Below are 15694 nucleotides of genomic sequence, written 5' to 3' on the forward strand. Positions count from 1 at the left end.
TTGCCCTTCCTAAGGCCACAGCATCTTCTCGTCAGTTTGTACCTCCAGCAGGTTCCCAGAAATAGCAAGAAGAAACATTCAGAAAGCTGCACAGGATAGCCTGTTTCCTTACATCACTTCTCTCCATGCTCCACCAGCTAGAACTCAGTAATGTGGACCCTACCCCAGCAGGTGGTCTCTGGTGCTCTGAGGAAAAGGAGACGGGGTCTGGTGCACACACAGCATCACCTCTGTGCACTGCCGAAGGTGTTTAATAGACTATACCAATGATAACACAATGTGGTACAATGGCAAAAACTAAATGAAACAACAGTATTACATGCCACTGGCAACTAAAATGCACATAAACATTAAATAATGCAAATACAATATGATAGAAATACTGTGATACCAAATGATACAGTGAGGAAACTGCGTGACACAGTCACACTGATGTTGATACGCTCTTAAGTGAAGCCATGATGCACAGGCTAAATGGCAGCTGCTGGATGATACCCTGAGTAATACTCCACTTCTGTTTATATGTGAAGCATCTTGACCCTATACCTGCCTGGATCCAGGGGGCCACACAGGGATGGCTGGTTATAGGATCTACCCTCTTCTCAGCTCGAAAAGAACAGCCTGCCAGCAGGGAAACAGGACAGAGCCTACATAGGCAAGGTAATAAGACCAGGTCTGCCATCAGCCCCAAACATGCCAACACAGGGCTTTGTAGCCGTTTGACAGGCAGGGTCTTACCATGTAATTAAGGCTGCCAAAGAACTCAGTTACCCAGGCTAACCTTAGACTCATAACCTTCTTGCCTTTGCCTCTAAAGTGCTAGCATTATAGGCATTTGTCACTATGCTTTTAATGACTGCTGAGCTCTACACAGACGCAGTTACACAATTCTTCCAGACTTATCTTCCCAGGCCATCTGATGCCAAAGCTCTCATTGGTTTTACTTTGTTTTTCTAAGACACGGTCTCATTCTGTAACTCAGGCTGGCCTAAAATTTACTCTGTAGCATAAACTGGCCTCTAACTCACAATCCCCACTCAGCCTCTGGAGTGCTGGGAATTATGGACTACACGGCTGGCTTCCAAAGCACTTTTGTGGTTTGTTTTGAGAAAGAGTCTATAAGAGGCCAGACTGGAACTCTCCATCTTCTTGCTGGATTATAGGCATGCTCCAGCATGCCAGGCTTAATTCTGAAATAACCAATTGGTTTCTATGGTGCACATTACATGAGCTGAGTGCTAAACATGATTGACTAACTGGTTTGTTAACATGGTAACCTATCCTCAATTCTTGGCATACGAACAAGCCTCACTTTGAGTAAGATGAAATCTAAGGCTCCAGGATCATGGAAAGAGCATCCCTCCAGACCCTGGTACACTGGCACCAGCAAAGGAAGCTAGATGCCAAAGAGGATCTTGAGGTCAGCCAGTGTGAGCTTGGTGACAGGTCCTCCGGATCCTGAAAGGACCTGTTTTGCCAAATCTTTCTTTTTTTCTTGGAGCTGTAAGATCTTCTCTTCCACTGTCCCTTCACAGACAAACCTAAGAAAGAGCAAATGATAACAAGCATCAGAGCCCAAGTGGCTCAGCAAAGCATGCCTTCGAATTTCACTCCACAAGAAGACTATTTACAGTTTCCCTGAGATAATGGAGAGTAGAGAATCCATACAACTTTCACTAGATATGTCTGTTTAAAGTGATGCATTCATACTTTGTTTCTTAAGTGAGGGTAGCTGCAGAAGGTATTTCCATCTAAAACAAATACAGAGGCCCAACTTTTACCCAGACTCTATCTTGACAAGGTCAGAAGGCCTTCTGACAGTATCAGTGTGGATTTTAAGTGAAGAATGTCTAACTTCTTAGCTAATCCATAGCATAGCCAGGCTTTTCAAATTGAAGAAGTCACCCTGCTGTCACTCAAGTACCGATTAAGTACGTCTGTATTTATCTATACATATACTGTGCCCTATGGGAAGTGACCGAGTAAGAGTGTGTCCAGGGTCCAAACGGCAATCTGTGTGGGGCAGTCAGGGAAGGCTCCATCAGAGTTAACTCTTAATGTGAGGCATGTAGGCTCACCAGGGCTGGCTAGACGGGATGGAGTAGGCACACATCCCAGGGAATGAGAACATGAACAAACTATTGATGAGCTTCAGAATGTGGTATGTTTAATTAAAGATCCTGCTGTCCAGTCAAGTCTACTGTTAGCAAAAGCTCAGGAGCTGTGAGCCAGATCCTCAGTGGATGTCCTGATATGCTAAGACACTGAGTAAATCTACAGGGGTGAGCTGTTGAAGAAGGTGTGACATGTCCCAGAGACTGCTGAGTTAGGGAGAGCCTTCTGCTGGCAATGCAGAGGACAAGAATCAGCAGAGCTGGAAAAGAGCTGGCAGTGGGGATGGAAGGAAAGGACAGTTACAAGTTTAGAAAGCACAGCTAAAGGCTTGGCATGGGAAGAGGGAGAGGAAGGAGTCTAGTTGCTGCCTGTATGCTGGATAAGCAGATGCTAGTCGCCCAGATAATGTACATGCACAAACTGAGGCAGTAGGAAGCAAAGACTTCAGACTGGCTGTTTTATCCTGAAGGGTGTAATTAAACTTGGCACATCAGGTGCTCTCAGTAAGTGTTTGTTTTGGTATCTGAGCACACACACTGATGGACTGACGCATGAAGATGGAAGAGTACTTGCACAGTTAGGCTTAGATGTTTAGCAGGGATCGGGATACCCAGGTTGAAGCTTAGGAGACAGTGGAACTAAAAATAGAGATTTGAGACTTACAAGCAGAAAAGAGAGCTAAAGACAGGAAACAGAAACTTTCTGGTAATCCCTTGGCAACTTCTCTTTATGGCTGAGATTATGCCATACTAAAAGTTAAAAAAAAGACAAGGGGTGGGTGGGCATGGAGGATGCTGCCCACAGCTGCCTCCTTGTGAGCTGGGTCTTATCAGCACATGCTTGCTCTCTGGCCATAACCATCGAGGTTACGTCAGACTGTTTCTTTCCTTCCTGACTAGAGTTCCTCGGGTATGCCTGTGGAACATCGTTACTGCTGTGATCACCACGCCTATGACAGTCTATGAAAATACTCCCCAGGAAAGGCTTTCACAAAGGGAGATGCTGAGAAGGGGGGCCTGGTGCCTTTGCTTACCTGTGTATGACAACATCCTTCTCCTGCCCTACTCGGTAAATCCGGTCACAAGCTTGGTCTTCAAGTGAGGGATTCCTGTTTGAGGAGAGATGTAACTCAGTAACACCAACATCCTACACAGGGCTGACAAACCATGGCCTACTGCCAGGTCCAAACGACAGCCCACTTTTGTATGCTTCTTTAGCTAAAAGTAGTCATTACATTCTCAAAGGGGCTTAAGAAAACAAGACAAAATAAAGGCTAAGCAACAGAAACCTACATGCCCTGCAGAGCCGGAGATGCTTACAGAAGTGTCAGCTCTGTCCAGGAGGCACTGACTGTGGAGATTACCTAACCACAGCCACTAGGCTGCAGAACCTACTTGGAAGCATAAGAGCTGGTTAAGAGTCTCAAAGATTTCTTTTAACTTTAGTGTTCAGTGAAGTCCATTAAAGAGGTATAATTTGTTCTCTTCCTTATGAAGTCTCATTATCAACTCTAAATTAACCTCATCTTACCTCTTCATCTCAACACAGGTCTAATTCCTAGCATGTTTTTCTCACTTCTGTGTATATAAGAATCCTAAGTAAACCCGCATACATTCTCCACAAAGGTAGCAAGTTGACCTCTTTGCACCATTTGAGGTTGCATGGAGGATTAGACACAGCATCCTGGAAACAGTGCCTGGTACAAAGTATCTTGAAACAGGCCTGACATCCCAACTATCTACAACACTGCAGTGTTGAAATACTGAAAATACCAGAGAATGAAAATACCAGGCTTGTCTGAACAACAGAACTAGTTCAAGGCTAGCCTGCACAATTAGTGAAACCCTATCTCAAAGTAAAAGGTAAAGAAGGAAAGGTAGGCTAGGTGGGCAAGGCCCTGGGTGCAGCCTGAACTGCAGAGCAAGCAAAGAAAGCCCATCCGAAACAGCAACTCTGGCTTGCACAGGCAGAACATCAGAGAGAACATCAGAGCTGGGCACTGTGAGACTCCACCTAGCCATATGTGACTTCACCTGTCCAGTACCAGGAGGGGCACATACCAAGGCACTGACTGGAAGCACACATGAAGCCAAAAGCTGGATATAACAAGCATTTCCATCACAACTAGAAAGCCCCTCATCCTTCTGGAGTAAGGTTTCTAATCTAAGGTTGTAACTTCCCTGACTCTTTAAAAACTGTCTGGATTTGTTCTCCAGAGATATCAAACTGAACAATGTAGCTTAGTCATGAGAAACAAACAAACAAACAAACAAAAAAACTGTGCTCCTTGGTTTTTTGCTTGTTTTGTTTTGCTTTTTGAGACAGGGTTTCTCTGTGTAGCCCTGGCTGTCCTGGAACTCACTCTGTAGACCATGTTGGCCTTGAACTCTAGAGATCCGCCTATTTCTGCCTCCCAAGTAATCGGATTAAAGATATTCACCACCACCATCTGGCTAAACAATGCTAAATATTTTTTTAAGTTAATGAACAATAAAATCATGAAGTAGCCATGAAATGGTCCCTCAGCAGTCCTGAACCGTCAGCTAGCCTTACATGCCACTTAGATGGGGCCATACACAACGTCACCATGACTTTCTAAAAGGCACTGTCAGAGTGCTGCCCTCTGACCACTGCTCTCCCTGGTGCTGGGACAGGAACATCCTGAAGTTACCAGTGCATGTCCAGAAGGAAAAGGTGGTTTCCTCCAGTCAGATTGAGTCCAACACCACCAGCCAAGAGGGAGATCAGCATGACCTTCAAAAGGAAACACACTATTAAAGCTCCACACTCCTGGTCTTACAGTGCAGCTGGCACAGTCTGGGTCAAAGGCCAAGCGGCAGAGACTTGTCCCCGTCATGGCCCTAGATCAAAGGTGGGGGAACCTTTATGGGATCAGTTCCGTTGATCTTCAGGTCACTGGGAACTTCCACTTCCTTTGGCCCCTGACTCTTCCTTGCCGAGATGTGTGGTTGTCTCCCTCCACATACCCCTGCCATGATACCCACCCATAACAGAAGCCCCAAAACAGGACTGCTGAAACCTCCAAAAACACAAGCCCAAAGCAGCCCTTTCTCTTTATGGGGGGCATTTGTAGGAACAGAAAGAACCAGCATCTTTCCAGCTCTAGTTTAAAAAGGTTAAAACACAAGAAACACATTCCTTTCAAATTTCCCCCTGGTGTAATGTTTTGAATCATTAACCTGCCATTTTTCATATCTCACCTTTGAAAAAATTTTCTCCCATCTCACATGAGGGTCAACTGCCAAAGTATATCAACATTGTAATTCAGATCCTTGGGTGGCCAACTTTGCATTAAATTATAACTAATCCTGAGACCATGCCCTCCCCCGCCCCCCAGCTACGTTATCCTTCCTTCCCTTCAGCTGGTACTTCCTAAATCCTGCTTATCTATGTGGGGGGGGGTGTTCTCTCACATCCCCTATCAAAAGCCACATACTCTGCAAGCCACGTACCCTGCAAGGCTTCCTGCCCTGCAAAGAGTCTCCCGTCCCGGCTGCTTTTCGGACTTGTCAGGTTATTCCCACAAGTTACTCTCTTTAGGTATCTGCGCACTTTGGCACAGATCTGCGAGAAGTGTCTAACAAATTATAAACAGTTGGAGAGATCAAGGCTGAATACTTTTTAAGTTAAGCAGCTACACTCTGCTGCTTTATAACTAAGAACAATTTGTTCCTCCACCACACAGGCCTGCTGTGCCCAGTTCATACCTGAGGCCCCTGGGAGTGGTTAAATGCCTCCACCAAGTCCATTCTCTGTTTGGGGTTGACAGAGCCATCGATGGTGGCGTAAGTCAGTCGGTTCTTCTTGAGGTGCAGTGCTACTACCTGCAGCATGCTGGTCCACTGAGAGACAATGACACTAGAGAGGAAAAGCAAAACCAAAAAGACTAAGCAGTCTCCCCTCCCCTCCCCTGCCCTGCCCTGCCCTGCCCTCCCACCTCTCTGCTTCACTGATCTTCTACTGTTTCAGATATCACTTAAGCAGATCCTCAGGGATCTCATTCAATGTACATCACAGTATTTTAATTAGACGTTACAGGAATTTATACCATAACCTAAGTGTGTTCTGTGGGGCATGACCTAAACTGAGACTTGAGATCCTCAACTTCCCTTGCAGAAGCAGTGAGGTGCCACTCACCTCTTTTGGGACCCTGGGCCTTTTTGAATTGCCTCCAGTTCTGCTAGCAGAGAAGACACCTGGGAAAGGCCACATAACATTACAGTTTAAGCCATTTGCTTTTCTCTCATCTCACCTTGAATTACAGAAGCAATTTCCTAGACAGCCTCTATGCTTCTAGCCTGGCTTGTCTACACACTCTCCTGCAGCTGGAAAGCTGTTTCTTGAATGGAAGCTGGCTGCCCTCCTCCTCTTATGACATCCTACTGAGGATAAAGCCTACATCTAAAATGACCTGCTAGGTCCATGCCGCAGCTCTGGCCTCCGCACTGGTCATTCCTCACTATGCACTCCTCAAAGGACATGTCAGTCATGATGAAATCTTTGCCCAATAGGCCACATCTGTTCCCTCTACTTTAGAGTATCATTTTCCATGCCAACTTCATGTCATGGTTTTTTTTTTTTTTTTTTTGCTTTAGAGATTTTTCTTTAATTTTTAATTAAAATATAATTAAAATCACTTCCTCATTGCCATTCTTCCCTTCAGCTTCTCCCACACACCCTCCACTCCCTCTTACATTGATGTTTTATTACTTATACACACATAAATATGTAAGTGTAACCTAATTAGTCTCTTTAGTATGGACTGTGTACGTGTGACTCTAGGGCTAACCACTTCGAACTGATAACATCCTCATCCCTGGGAGAGCCTGCTCTGTCTGAGCAGCAGTCTTTGCTGCCTGTAGTTCTTTGCTAGGGGTGGGATCCCAGGAGACTCTCTTTCACATTAGCATGTCTCTTTGGTACTGTCATTGTTGTATGGTCTTGTATAGTCATATTGCTGGGCTATGATGGGGTTACTTTTGAAAGCCTCCCCAATGTAGTGTAGACTAGCTAGCCAGCTGCACGTTCCATGTTGTTTCTACTGTCATGTTGTGACCACCCTGCACAATCATTGCTTAGTAACGGTTTTTTGCTTTTATAACATCAAACCCTCTGAGGACCTGAACATATGCATGTCTGGTTCCCTCCTGTGCTTCTGTCCTCTAGACCACTGCTGGAAGAGACAAGGGTCTAGCCTGACATTCATAGAAGAAAGTAGAAGAGCTTTTCTGGTTTTAAGCTGTTCCCTGTATACATGAAGCCTAATAAGGTTTGATTCTTCTCATGGCCTTGTGTTAAGAAGCTATGTGAACATTACCTGAGATCAGGCAAAGACACAGCAGCTAACTCTTAACAATGCTAGAGTCAGTACAATCTGATTCAGGGCTCTGATTTTCCAGTTATTTATGGTAAATACCTGGACTCATGTTCTTAAAACTTTAACTAAGAGTCAGCAAGGTGCCTCAGCAGGTAACTGTGCTTGCTGAATGCCTGACAACTGGAGTTCACTCGATGAGCCCACATGGTGTGAAAAGAGAATGAAGGCTTTAGGGTTCTCCTAAGTGAGGCTTTAAGACTAGAGGGGGATCTAAGATCTGACCTTCTAACTCTCCTCTCAGAAGCTCTTCCTACGTGCACAATGAGGAGTCCAACACAGGGAGAAATAATGTCATCTGTCATCAAGCACAGAGATGCCAAAAGTACCTTGGTGCTCCTTCGTGTGTCATCAAACAGCTCCACCTTGAAGCATGTGCCATTAAGGCTAACAGTGGGTGACGGCTCTGAGACATCGACTTTGGACAAGGTCAGAGCACTGAGCTGTTCTTCCAGGGACAGGACAAGGCCTTCACTCTCCAGTTCTGTGGGGTCCAGGGCCTTGGAAGAGAGGAGATGGGAACATAGGACAGTGGAGGCGGCAAGTCTTCTTACCAGCTGATTTCCAACAGTTGAGAGTAAAATGACTTATCTCTGGCACTACAGAAAAGGCCTTGTGTAAAGAATGGCCTTGAAGTTTCTCACCAGATAAACTAAGTGATGCGAGTTAAAAACCTTCGGACGGATTACATGATCATTCTGTTTTCATAGAGTTCACTCTGCTGACAGTCAAGTACAGAGCTAAGCTTCTGAAATGAGTACATAATAACTTAGAATTCTAGATACACCTCTGCCTAGTAAAAAAGCCACCTTCCAGTTTGTACTTGAGTTTTCATATGCCCCAATACTGAACACCATAAACTTTATGACATTCTGAGATACCAAAGAGTTCATAAATGGTTTCCTTAATAAAATGTCATTTCCTGGTCTAAAACAAAACAAATGATAAAAAAAATTATATCTTGTTATGGAAATCATGAGCACTAATAAACATTAATATAAGGTAAAGCATAAGAAGTACTTTTTTTCTTCATCCCACAAAAGAGTGATGCAAACCAGCTTTTCCCTGACGAAGGAACCTGGGTCCCAGCTATGGCAGATTCTGGCTATGGCAGACTATAGAGGTGACTACAGACAGGGCCTCTCTCACCGACTTCAGCAGAGAAAGATGGCAGCAGCACTGGCGAAGCCGGAGAAGCTGGGATAGGACATGCACGGTGCTGGGTCTCTGTGAGTCTGCTGCAGGGCAGTGCTGGGGCACGCTGGACCCAAACTCCTGAGCCACTGCCAAGAGAGAAGACAAGCCCCGGGAAACAGTACAAGATTTAAAATAGGGAGATCTGGGGAAGAATTGGGAACTAACTCAAGCTATTTAAACTTTTCTTGACCTGACACTCAATAATTTAGCTATAACATCCTTAAACAAACACACAAACCTTTTGGGTGGTATGTGAGCCTTGGTTCTACCCTACGGGCCCAGGAATTGAACTCAGGTCAGCAGGCTTGGCGCCAAGCACCTGTTCCAGCTGAGCCTTCTTGATAGCCCTAAAACATACTTTTATGAAATCAAATGAAACACTGGGTTTTTCTGTAGGCATGCCTATGTTTTAAATAATATAGATTTAGAAAACAAAAAGAAGTCCTTATGTTTTCAGATCAGTGTGTATTTCTCTGGCTTAACAAGCTTTGATAAAATGTGGTCTCTCTGATATCCAGGGCCCATAATCTGTTTGTTATTTTAATGGCTAGAAATCCCACCTTCCTTCCATAGCTATTCATATTTGAGCAGCCCTTGGCTTACCTCTACTGAATGGATTATCAGGGCTTCTTCCAGGGTGGCTGCCTCTACCTTCTTGTCTCTTTAGATAGGACTGAAGAGCTGACCTGTCAGAAAACACATGTTATAGCCACTAACGCCAGACTGCTTAACTTGGAGAGGGGTCTGGGCAGGGTATAGAATGCACTGGCTAAATGATTCCTAGCTCACAGCAAACAGGAGCCATAAGCAAAATAATAATAATAATTATTATTTACAAAACAAAAACCTTAAAAATGCATAGTAAGTATAAAGTATAAAAAGACGAAAGCCACAATCTTCTTGGAAACAAAAGTGCCACATGGGAAGGAGCAAATGGAGAACTCCACGAATGACGAGAGTCCTAGAGAAAGGGCAAAGAGCAAACCGTAAGATTCCAAAGCTGTTTCTTATTCAAGCTCCTGTGAGATGCTGGGCGGTAGGTCAAAGGTCAAAAAGAGTCATTATCTAATATATCATCCAATCCCAAAGGAGCAGACAGATTCTATACCTTCTGACTGTTATGTAAAGAAGACAATTAAAAGTAGGATCAAAACTCAGCCTTCAGTGTGTAGGAGAGACAGAGATAAGACAAGAGGAAGGGAAAAAGAAATATAAAGTTTTTGAGGTTTTCTGGAAAATAAAGATGTAACACATTAGTGTCATATGTGAAACTTAAGGAAATATAAGCCTAGATTCTTCCCCAAGCCAAGAAAGAAAAAAAACAAGAGAAAAGGTGTTTCTTCCTGGTACACACCTTGACCTTGCAAGAAAGACATCATAGACAGCCCGCTCATCTTCAGAAAGCTTTAACCGGTGCAGCTCACATCTACGCCCAGGCAGTGGCACCTGGGGAATGAGAAAAGGAAGCTGGTGTGAAGTTCTGTAAACCACTGAATACTTCAGAGCACACCCTAGCACTCTGGCCCTCTGCACCACTCTGGACAGCGGTCCCCTCTTCCCTGGAAAGGACTGAGCTAACACAGCACCTGGGACTGCTGAGGAGTCTCCCCAGAAGGAAGTGGAGGCTCCCAACACTGAGGGGTTTACTTGAGTTCCAGAACACATTCACTCCCTGGGGATAGGCAGAAATCTGGTTACCAAAGGTTTACCAGTGGAATCCAGTTGGTCTTTTGTTCTCCTCAGCAAAAGGCTCTTGGTTAAAATGCTTAACCGTTCTCCTCCTTTCATTGAACCATTGTCAACCTGACTCTTCCAAAGACTGAACTCATCAAATGGGGAGCAGCGGAGAAACCTTTTGGAGGGCAGGAAAGACACAGCAGGAAAGGAGATTGGGAGAAGATGGAATAAGGGTTCAAAGTAAGGGTTCATCACCAGATGAAAACAAATCAGAACTGTTGCCCTCTCCTCCCATCCCATCTGAGAACGAATGCCATAGCAATGTCTGCTTGACAGGACAAAAGTCTAAGTCAATAAGGAAAGTCACATTACAAAGTTGTGCATTTTACAGGAACAATGTCAACAGCCACAACAGGACATATAATGAACAATGAAAATTTATTACTAAAGCATCAGTGTTAGCATGGAAATTCCAAAGACTTTTATGGGCTCCCTTGAAAAAGTTAGCATTTTAAAGTCAGCATTCTTTACTGTTGGCCTCGAATATTGCAGTCCTCCCCAGTCCATCTATTTTAAAGCAAGCAGCCTAATGCAGCCAGGGGACTGAAGAACAGTGACCTTAATTCCCTTTAATTCAATCGGCTCTATATGTTTGCATAAAATACTGGTATTAACCTGAGCAACACTGATACTTTATCACAAACATTCATTCTTTGCATTTAAACTAGCCACCTGCCACACAAGATAATCTGTACACACCAGAGCTTCGTCCCAAGGCATGAAATAATAATGAAGGGTAACAAACAGGGATAGGATCCCATTAATATGACCCTAAAGAGGTTACTCACTTCATCAGTGAATACATATCCAACAGGTTGTTCTGAATGGGGGTTCCAGTGACAGCCCACCGGGCCTGGGCTTGGAGCTTACACACAGCAATGGATGTCTGTACTCGAGGGTTCTTCACGTTATGAGCTTCATCCAGAATGATCCGAGCCCAGACTACCTGAAGCAAAGGTGCTGAGATGCCCTGGAAGGAACAAAGTACCACACACCACTGTGGGAACATGCACTTGTCCTCAAGAGGAGGGAACATAACCTGAGGGGCCACCCTGACCCTCTAATTTACTTAGACTCTTCCACTGAACTATGTTTAAAAACCAAGCACAGAACTTCTCAAAAAGGTCAAATAAATGGTCACTTAAGAGTCTGTCTCTGGGGCTGGAGAGATGGCTCAGTGGTTAAGAGCCTCTGGTCCTGAGTTAAATTCCCAGCAACCACATGGTGGCTCACAACCATCCGTAATGGGATCTCATGCCTTGTTCTGACGACAGCTACAGTATACTCACATACATAAAATAAATAAATCTTTTAAAAAAAGAAAAAAGAGTCTGTCTCTGAACAGAATATAGCAAAGGGTAAAAGGCTTTGTAATCGGAGTTTTCATTTCTTCTCTCCAGCCACATTCAGCAATAGCATTAATAGTGTTTAGTAGGAATACACAAATATAAGGTTGGAATTTCACTCAGTCAGCAAAGTATTTACTAAATTGATTTAAACTTCCTACATGCCATTTTTTAGGTATAAGATGCTAAGTCAAAACCAGAAAGGCCAGCTCAGACCCTAAAGGAGCTCAGGCTCTAGCAAGAGAGAAAAATATCATCCAAGCACTAGGTCTATGCAGAAGTCACTCGATACAGGACAGTGGAGGCTTTCCCCCAACACAGCGGAGCCTCCACACAGCTGACTAAACAGCTAAAAGCACAGAGCACAAGGTGCCAGGCGAGGCGCACATCCAAATGCTGAGTAGGAGGCATTCAGAAAGGCTTCCCTGAAGCTGGTTAGGAAAACACACCTGAGAAAAGGGAGGAAGCTGAGCACACTCTCCATAGCTGCCCAGAGGGTGTGATGGCAAACAGAGGATGCAGTGCCTCAGGGAGGGCGCAGATGGGGAGAGGTAAACGAGAGAGGCCAACACCATAAGGTACCTGAGACATTATGTAATGGAATTTGAGTTTTTATCTCAGAGCCATAGAAAAGCACTGAGCTTGGTCTGAGCTGGAATGATACTCTATAAATCACCCAGAATACAGAAATTCCCTCAAAATTATACAAGAAAGCCTGTGAAACAGCTAACAGGATCCCCGAATCTACCTACAAATGAAGAAGGTCATCGCTTAGCTTCTGACCCATTTGTAGCCCTATTATCTGCAAAGCTCTTTTCTGGGAGGTGGAGAAAGGCCGGCAATAACAGGTGAACGAATACAAAACATGAAGAACAATACACAAGCGTGTACTCTACACAGTCAAAGATGAAAATAGCAACTCAGACTCTTCGGCATTCATGTGTGATTATTACCACAATTACAGTGTATGTTTCTTTACTTGTAAAAAATAGCTGAGCTCTGTGCCAAGTACTAATGGACCACTGGGATGCTTGTCCAGAATAAAGAGCAGGGAAGAAGGGACTCACTCATTTCCACAGGTGGACTGACTACCTGGAACATTCTTCTCCTTGCAGGAAGATACCGTGCTACCTCTCCCATTAGACTATGTGTGGCTTTTCCTCTACCTTCCTGGTGTCCCTAAGTCTCACCTCCACACTGAGATTTGCTCCTGGGACCTCTCCCTCTTGCTTCGTTGTAGGAATCTCCTTGGCCAGAAGGCTATAAGTAGTAATCACGATGTCATACATAGACAGTCTGCATGGAGACAATACAAAGCCACAGTAAACAACTCCTCCTGGTGCCTGCCAGAGGCAGAGGCAACTTCTTTATAGAAAGGCCTGGGGAGCTGGGGATAAAGAACAGCTCAGGGGCAGGGTGTTTGCCAGCATGCTCAAGGCGCTCAGTTTAATTCCCAGTACTGCAAAAGAAAACAAAACTTGAGGAGGGAAAAAAGATAGCAGAATTGACATCAGCTAATTATGTGCTTGGTACACACATGAGCTTGGTCTCTCTCCGTGTGTGTGTGTGTGTGTGTGTGTGTGTGTGTGTGTGTACACGATTTTTCTATCAGACTTCCCTGTCTCTTACCAATGTGATCATTCTTCCTATACAGTCTGTTCACTACAGTAACCATCCAGTGAGTCAGACGGAAAATGTCTAGCTGTAGTCATATGAAGTTTGCTATGACCTAATCAGAATAGAAAGTAGGACAGGGCTGGAAACTGATATTTAATGATTTGAAGTGGGTGATGCTCAGGTCTCAAGAAAAAAGAAATCTTTAAAGCACTGTCAACCCCATGCCAATGTTACCACTTTATAACAGATTTGTGAAAACCCATTAACTTGGTTTTGGACAGAAAAATACAGTAAGGTTTCAGTTCATCTTTTCTACATTATAATTTTACACACAAAGGTTCTTATTAAAGGCATGGATTTTTAAAAAAAAAAAAAGATTTATTTATTTATTTTACATGCATTAGTATTTTATCTGCATGTATGTCTGTGTAAGGATGTCAGATCCCCTGGAACTGGAGTTACAGACAGTTGTGAGCTGCCATGTGGATGCTAAGAATTGAACCTGGGTCCTCTGGAAGAGCATCCAGTGCTCTTAACCTCTAAGCCATCTCTCCAGCCCAAAGGCATGGATCTTATTTGAATGGGTTTAATACTATGTATCTAAGAGAGAGTAATAAATTATTTTGGTAAAATGATATACCTAATTCCAAGTGGCAGTACCATCTATAAATCCTCAGAATCAAATATAAGTGACTGTACCTTCTGAGTAAACAGCTGTTATGTTTAAAGTGCAAGTCAAAGAACAAAGTTCAAGTGAGCTCAATTGTTTCTAAGTTAGGATCCAGGGCAAAGGCAGGCACCAGCCACGGCTCCAGTCCTGCCACTACAGCATGAGAACAGATGCACAGTGTGTTGTCAGACTCAGGTCTAGCTTGAAAGATGGCTCGGAGGTTCAAAGCACTTGCTGCTCTTGCTGAGGACCAGGGTTCGGTACCCAGCACATTGCATGGCTCACAACTACTTGTAACTCCAGTTCCTGGGAATCTGATGCCATCTTCTGGTCTCTGCAGGTACCTACATGCATGTGGTGCACATATGTAACACTCAAACACATTAAATGAATAATCTTTAAAAGTTAAAAAATAAACCTTTAAAAATTAAAAAATAAATACATATTTAAAAATAAAAAGTCACCAATCTGGTATGACTCCTGGAAGACACCTGCACTGGTCTATCTTTCATCCTAGGTTAAACAGCAAATATTTGCCTCCAATATTCATGTCCCATTCAGAAAACAGTTAACGTTAACAGGCAGGTCTAGCTGCAGCTCAGTGCTAGGATGCTTACCCAGAATGCTCAAAGTATTTGATCCCTAGCACTAGAAAAAAAACAAAAAACACCCCCAAAACCCAAAAACTAAAGATTGCCATCTGGGGTGATCTTTTCTCTCTCCTAAACATCCCCTTTCAAGAATGTTTAGTTAAGTCTAACAATTCTGCATCTAAAACTCTTATATTTAACCTTATTGAATAGTCTATGTATGAAAATACAGCCATAAGCACGCTCACATCCACACAGCCTACAGCCGGTAACTGACAGAGTGCTACCGAGAAGTGCTTCCTTTCACACCCAGGGAAATGGAAGATGAGTTCTAGCCTCAGGCCTTCAGTGCCCAACTGAGACCCTGACATTTCCTCATTCCCCAGGGTTTATCAGGGAATGTGGCTGCTACCCCACAGGCAACTCAGGTATTGCAAGCTCCTCATATTGCAGCTTTGGCTAGGGAGAGTGACCAGCAATGACAAAGTAAAACCTCTAAACCTTGAGATGTGTTTGAGTGCAAGCTGCCTGATAATTAGACTGAAAACTGTCCCGTTTCCACACATCTGACTAGCCCCAAAGAACTGGGTAAGCAGAAAGGCAAAGGGCTCCCTAGGTGGGTTGCAGACCTGTCCAGGCACTTCTGACTTACACTTTTGCGTGCCGACTCCGGTTTGGCCCATGGTAGAGATAGACTCTGAGTTTGTTGCTGTTCACACGTTTCTCTACCTCATTCTTCCAGTGATGGATCAGGGAAGCGGGGCAGACAATTAGCGTTCCATTGGAAGTAAAGACAGAGGAGTCTAGAGGAAGAAACCAGTCCCTAGTTACATTCACTGAACAGCCTTGAACATGATGACTTCTCTTGATGACTTTATCCCGTCAATCAATATTTTTAACTACTGGGTTATTTCTACACAAAGCAAACAGATTAGGAAATGGAAGAGGTGGTCTTTTAAACCAAACAATTATTTATTTTAGAATAAGTTTAAGGACAGGGAGGAAAGTGAGCAGTGTGTGACCCAAT

At 44.0% G+C, this 15694-nt stretch overlaps 1 protein-coding gene across 1 annotated transcript in view; it reads right to left on the bottom strand.

Moving 5' to 3' along the window:
- Positions 1-206: 206 nt before the first annotated feature.
- Ttf2 (transcription termination factor 2) overlaps positions 207-15694 on the bottom strand; it is a 31235-nt gene continuing 15747 nt past the window's right edge. The window contains exons 11-23 of the mRNA XM_034501381.2: positions 15320-15470; positions 12981-13086; positions 11233-11414; positions 10406-10559; positions 10062-10153; positions 9311-9393; positions 8660-8793; positions 7840-8010; positions 6274-6332; positions 5844-5994; positions 4787-4869; positions 3149-3223; positions 207-1541 (exon numbers count right to left, since the gene is read on the bottom strand). Coding sequence (XP_034357272.1) covers positions 1397-1541; positions 3149-3223; positions 4787-4869; positions 5844-5994; positions 6274-6332; positions 7840-8010; positions 8660-8793; positions 9311-9393; positions 10062-10153; positions 10406-10559; positions 11233-11414; positions 12981-13086; positions 15320-15470 — 1586 coding nt within the window. The 3' untranslated portion in view covers positions 207-1396. The remainder of the gene's footprint in view (positions 1542-3148; positions 3224-4786; positions 4870-5843; positions 5995-6273; positions 6333-7839; positions 8011-8659; positions 8794-9310; positions 9394-10061; positions 10154-10405; positions 10560-11232; positions 11415-12980; positions 13087-15319; positions 15471-15694) is intronic.

The sequence above is a fragment of the Arvicanthis niloticus genome, chromosome 4 (assembly GCF_011762505.2).
Source record: "Arvicanthis niloticus isolate mArvNil1 chromosome 4, mArvNil1.pat.X, whole genome shotgun sequence".
In the NCBI taxonomy this organism is placed as follows: domain Eukaryota; kingdom Metazoa; phylum Chordata; class Mammalia; order Rodentia; family Muridae; genus Arvicanthis; species Arvicanthis niloticus.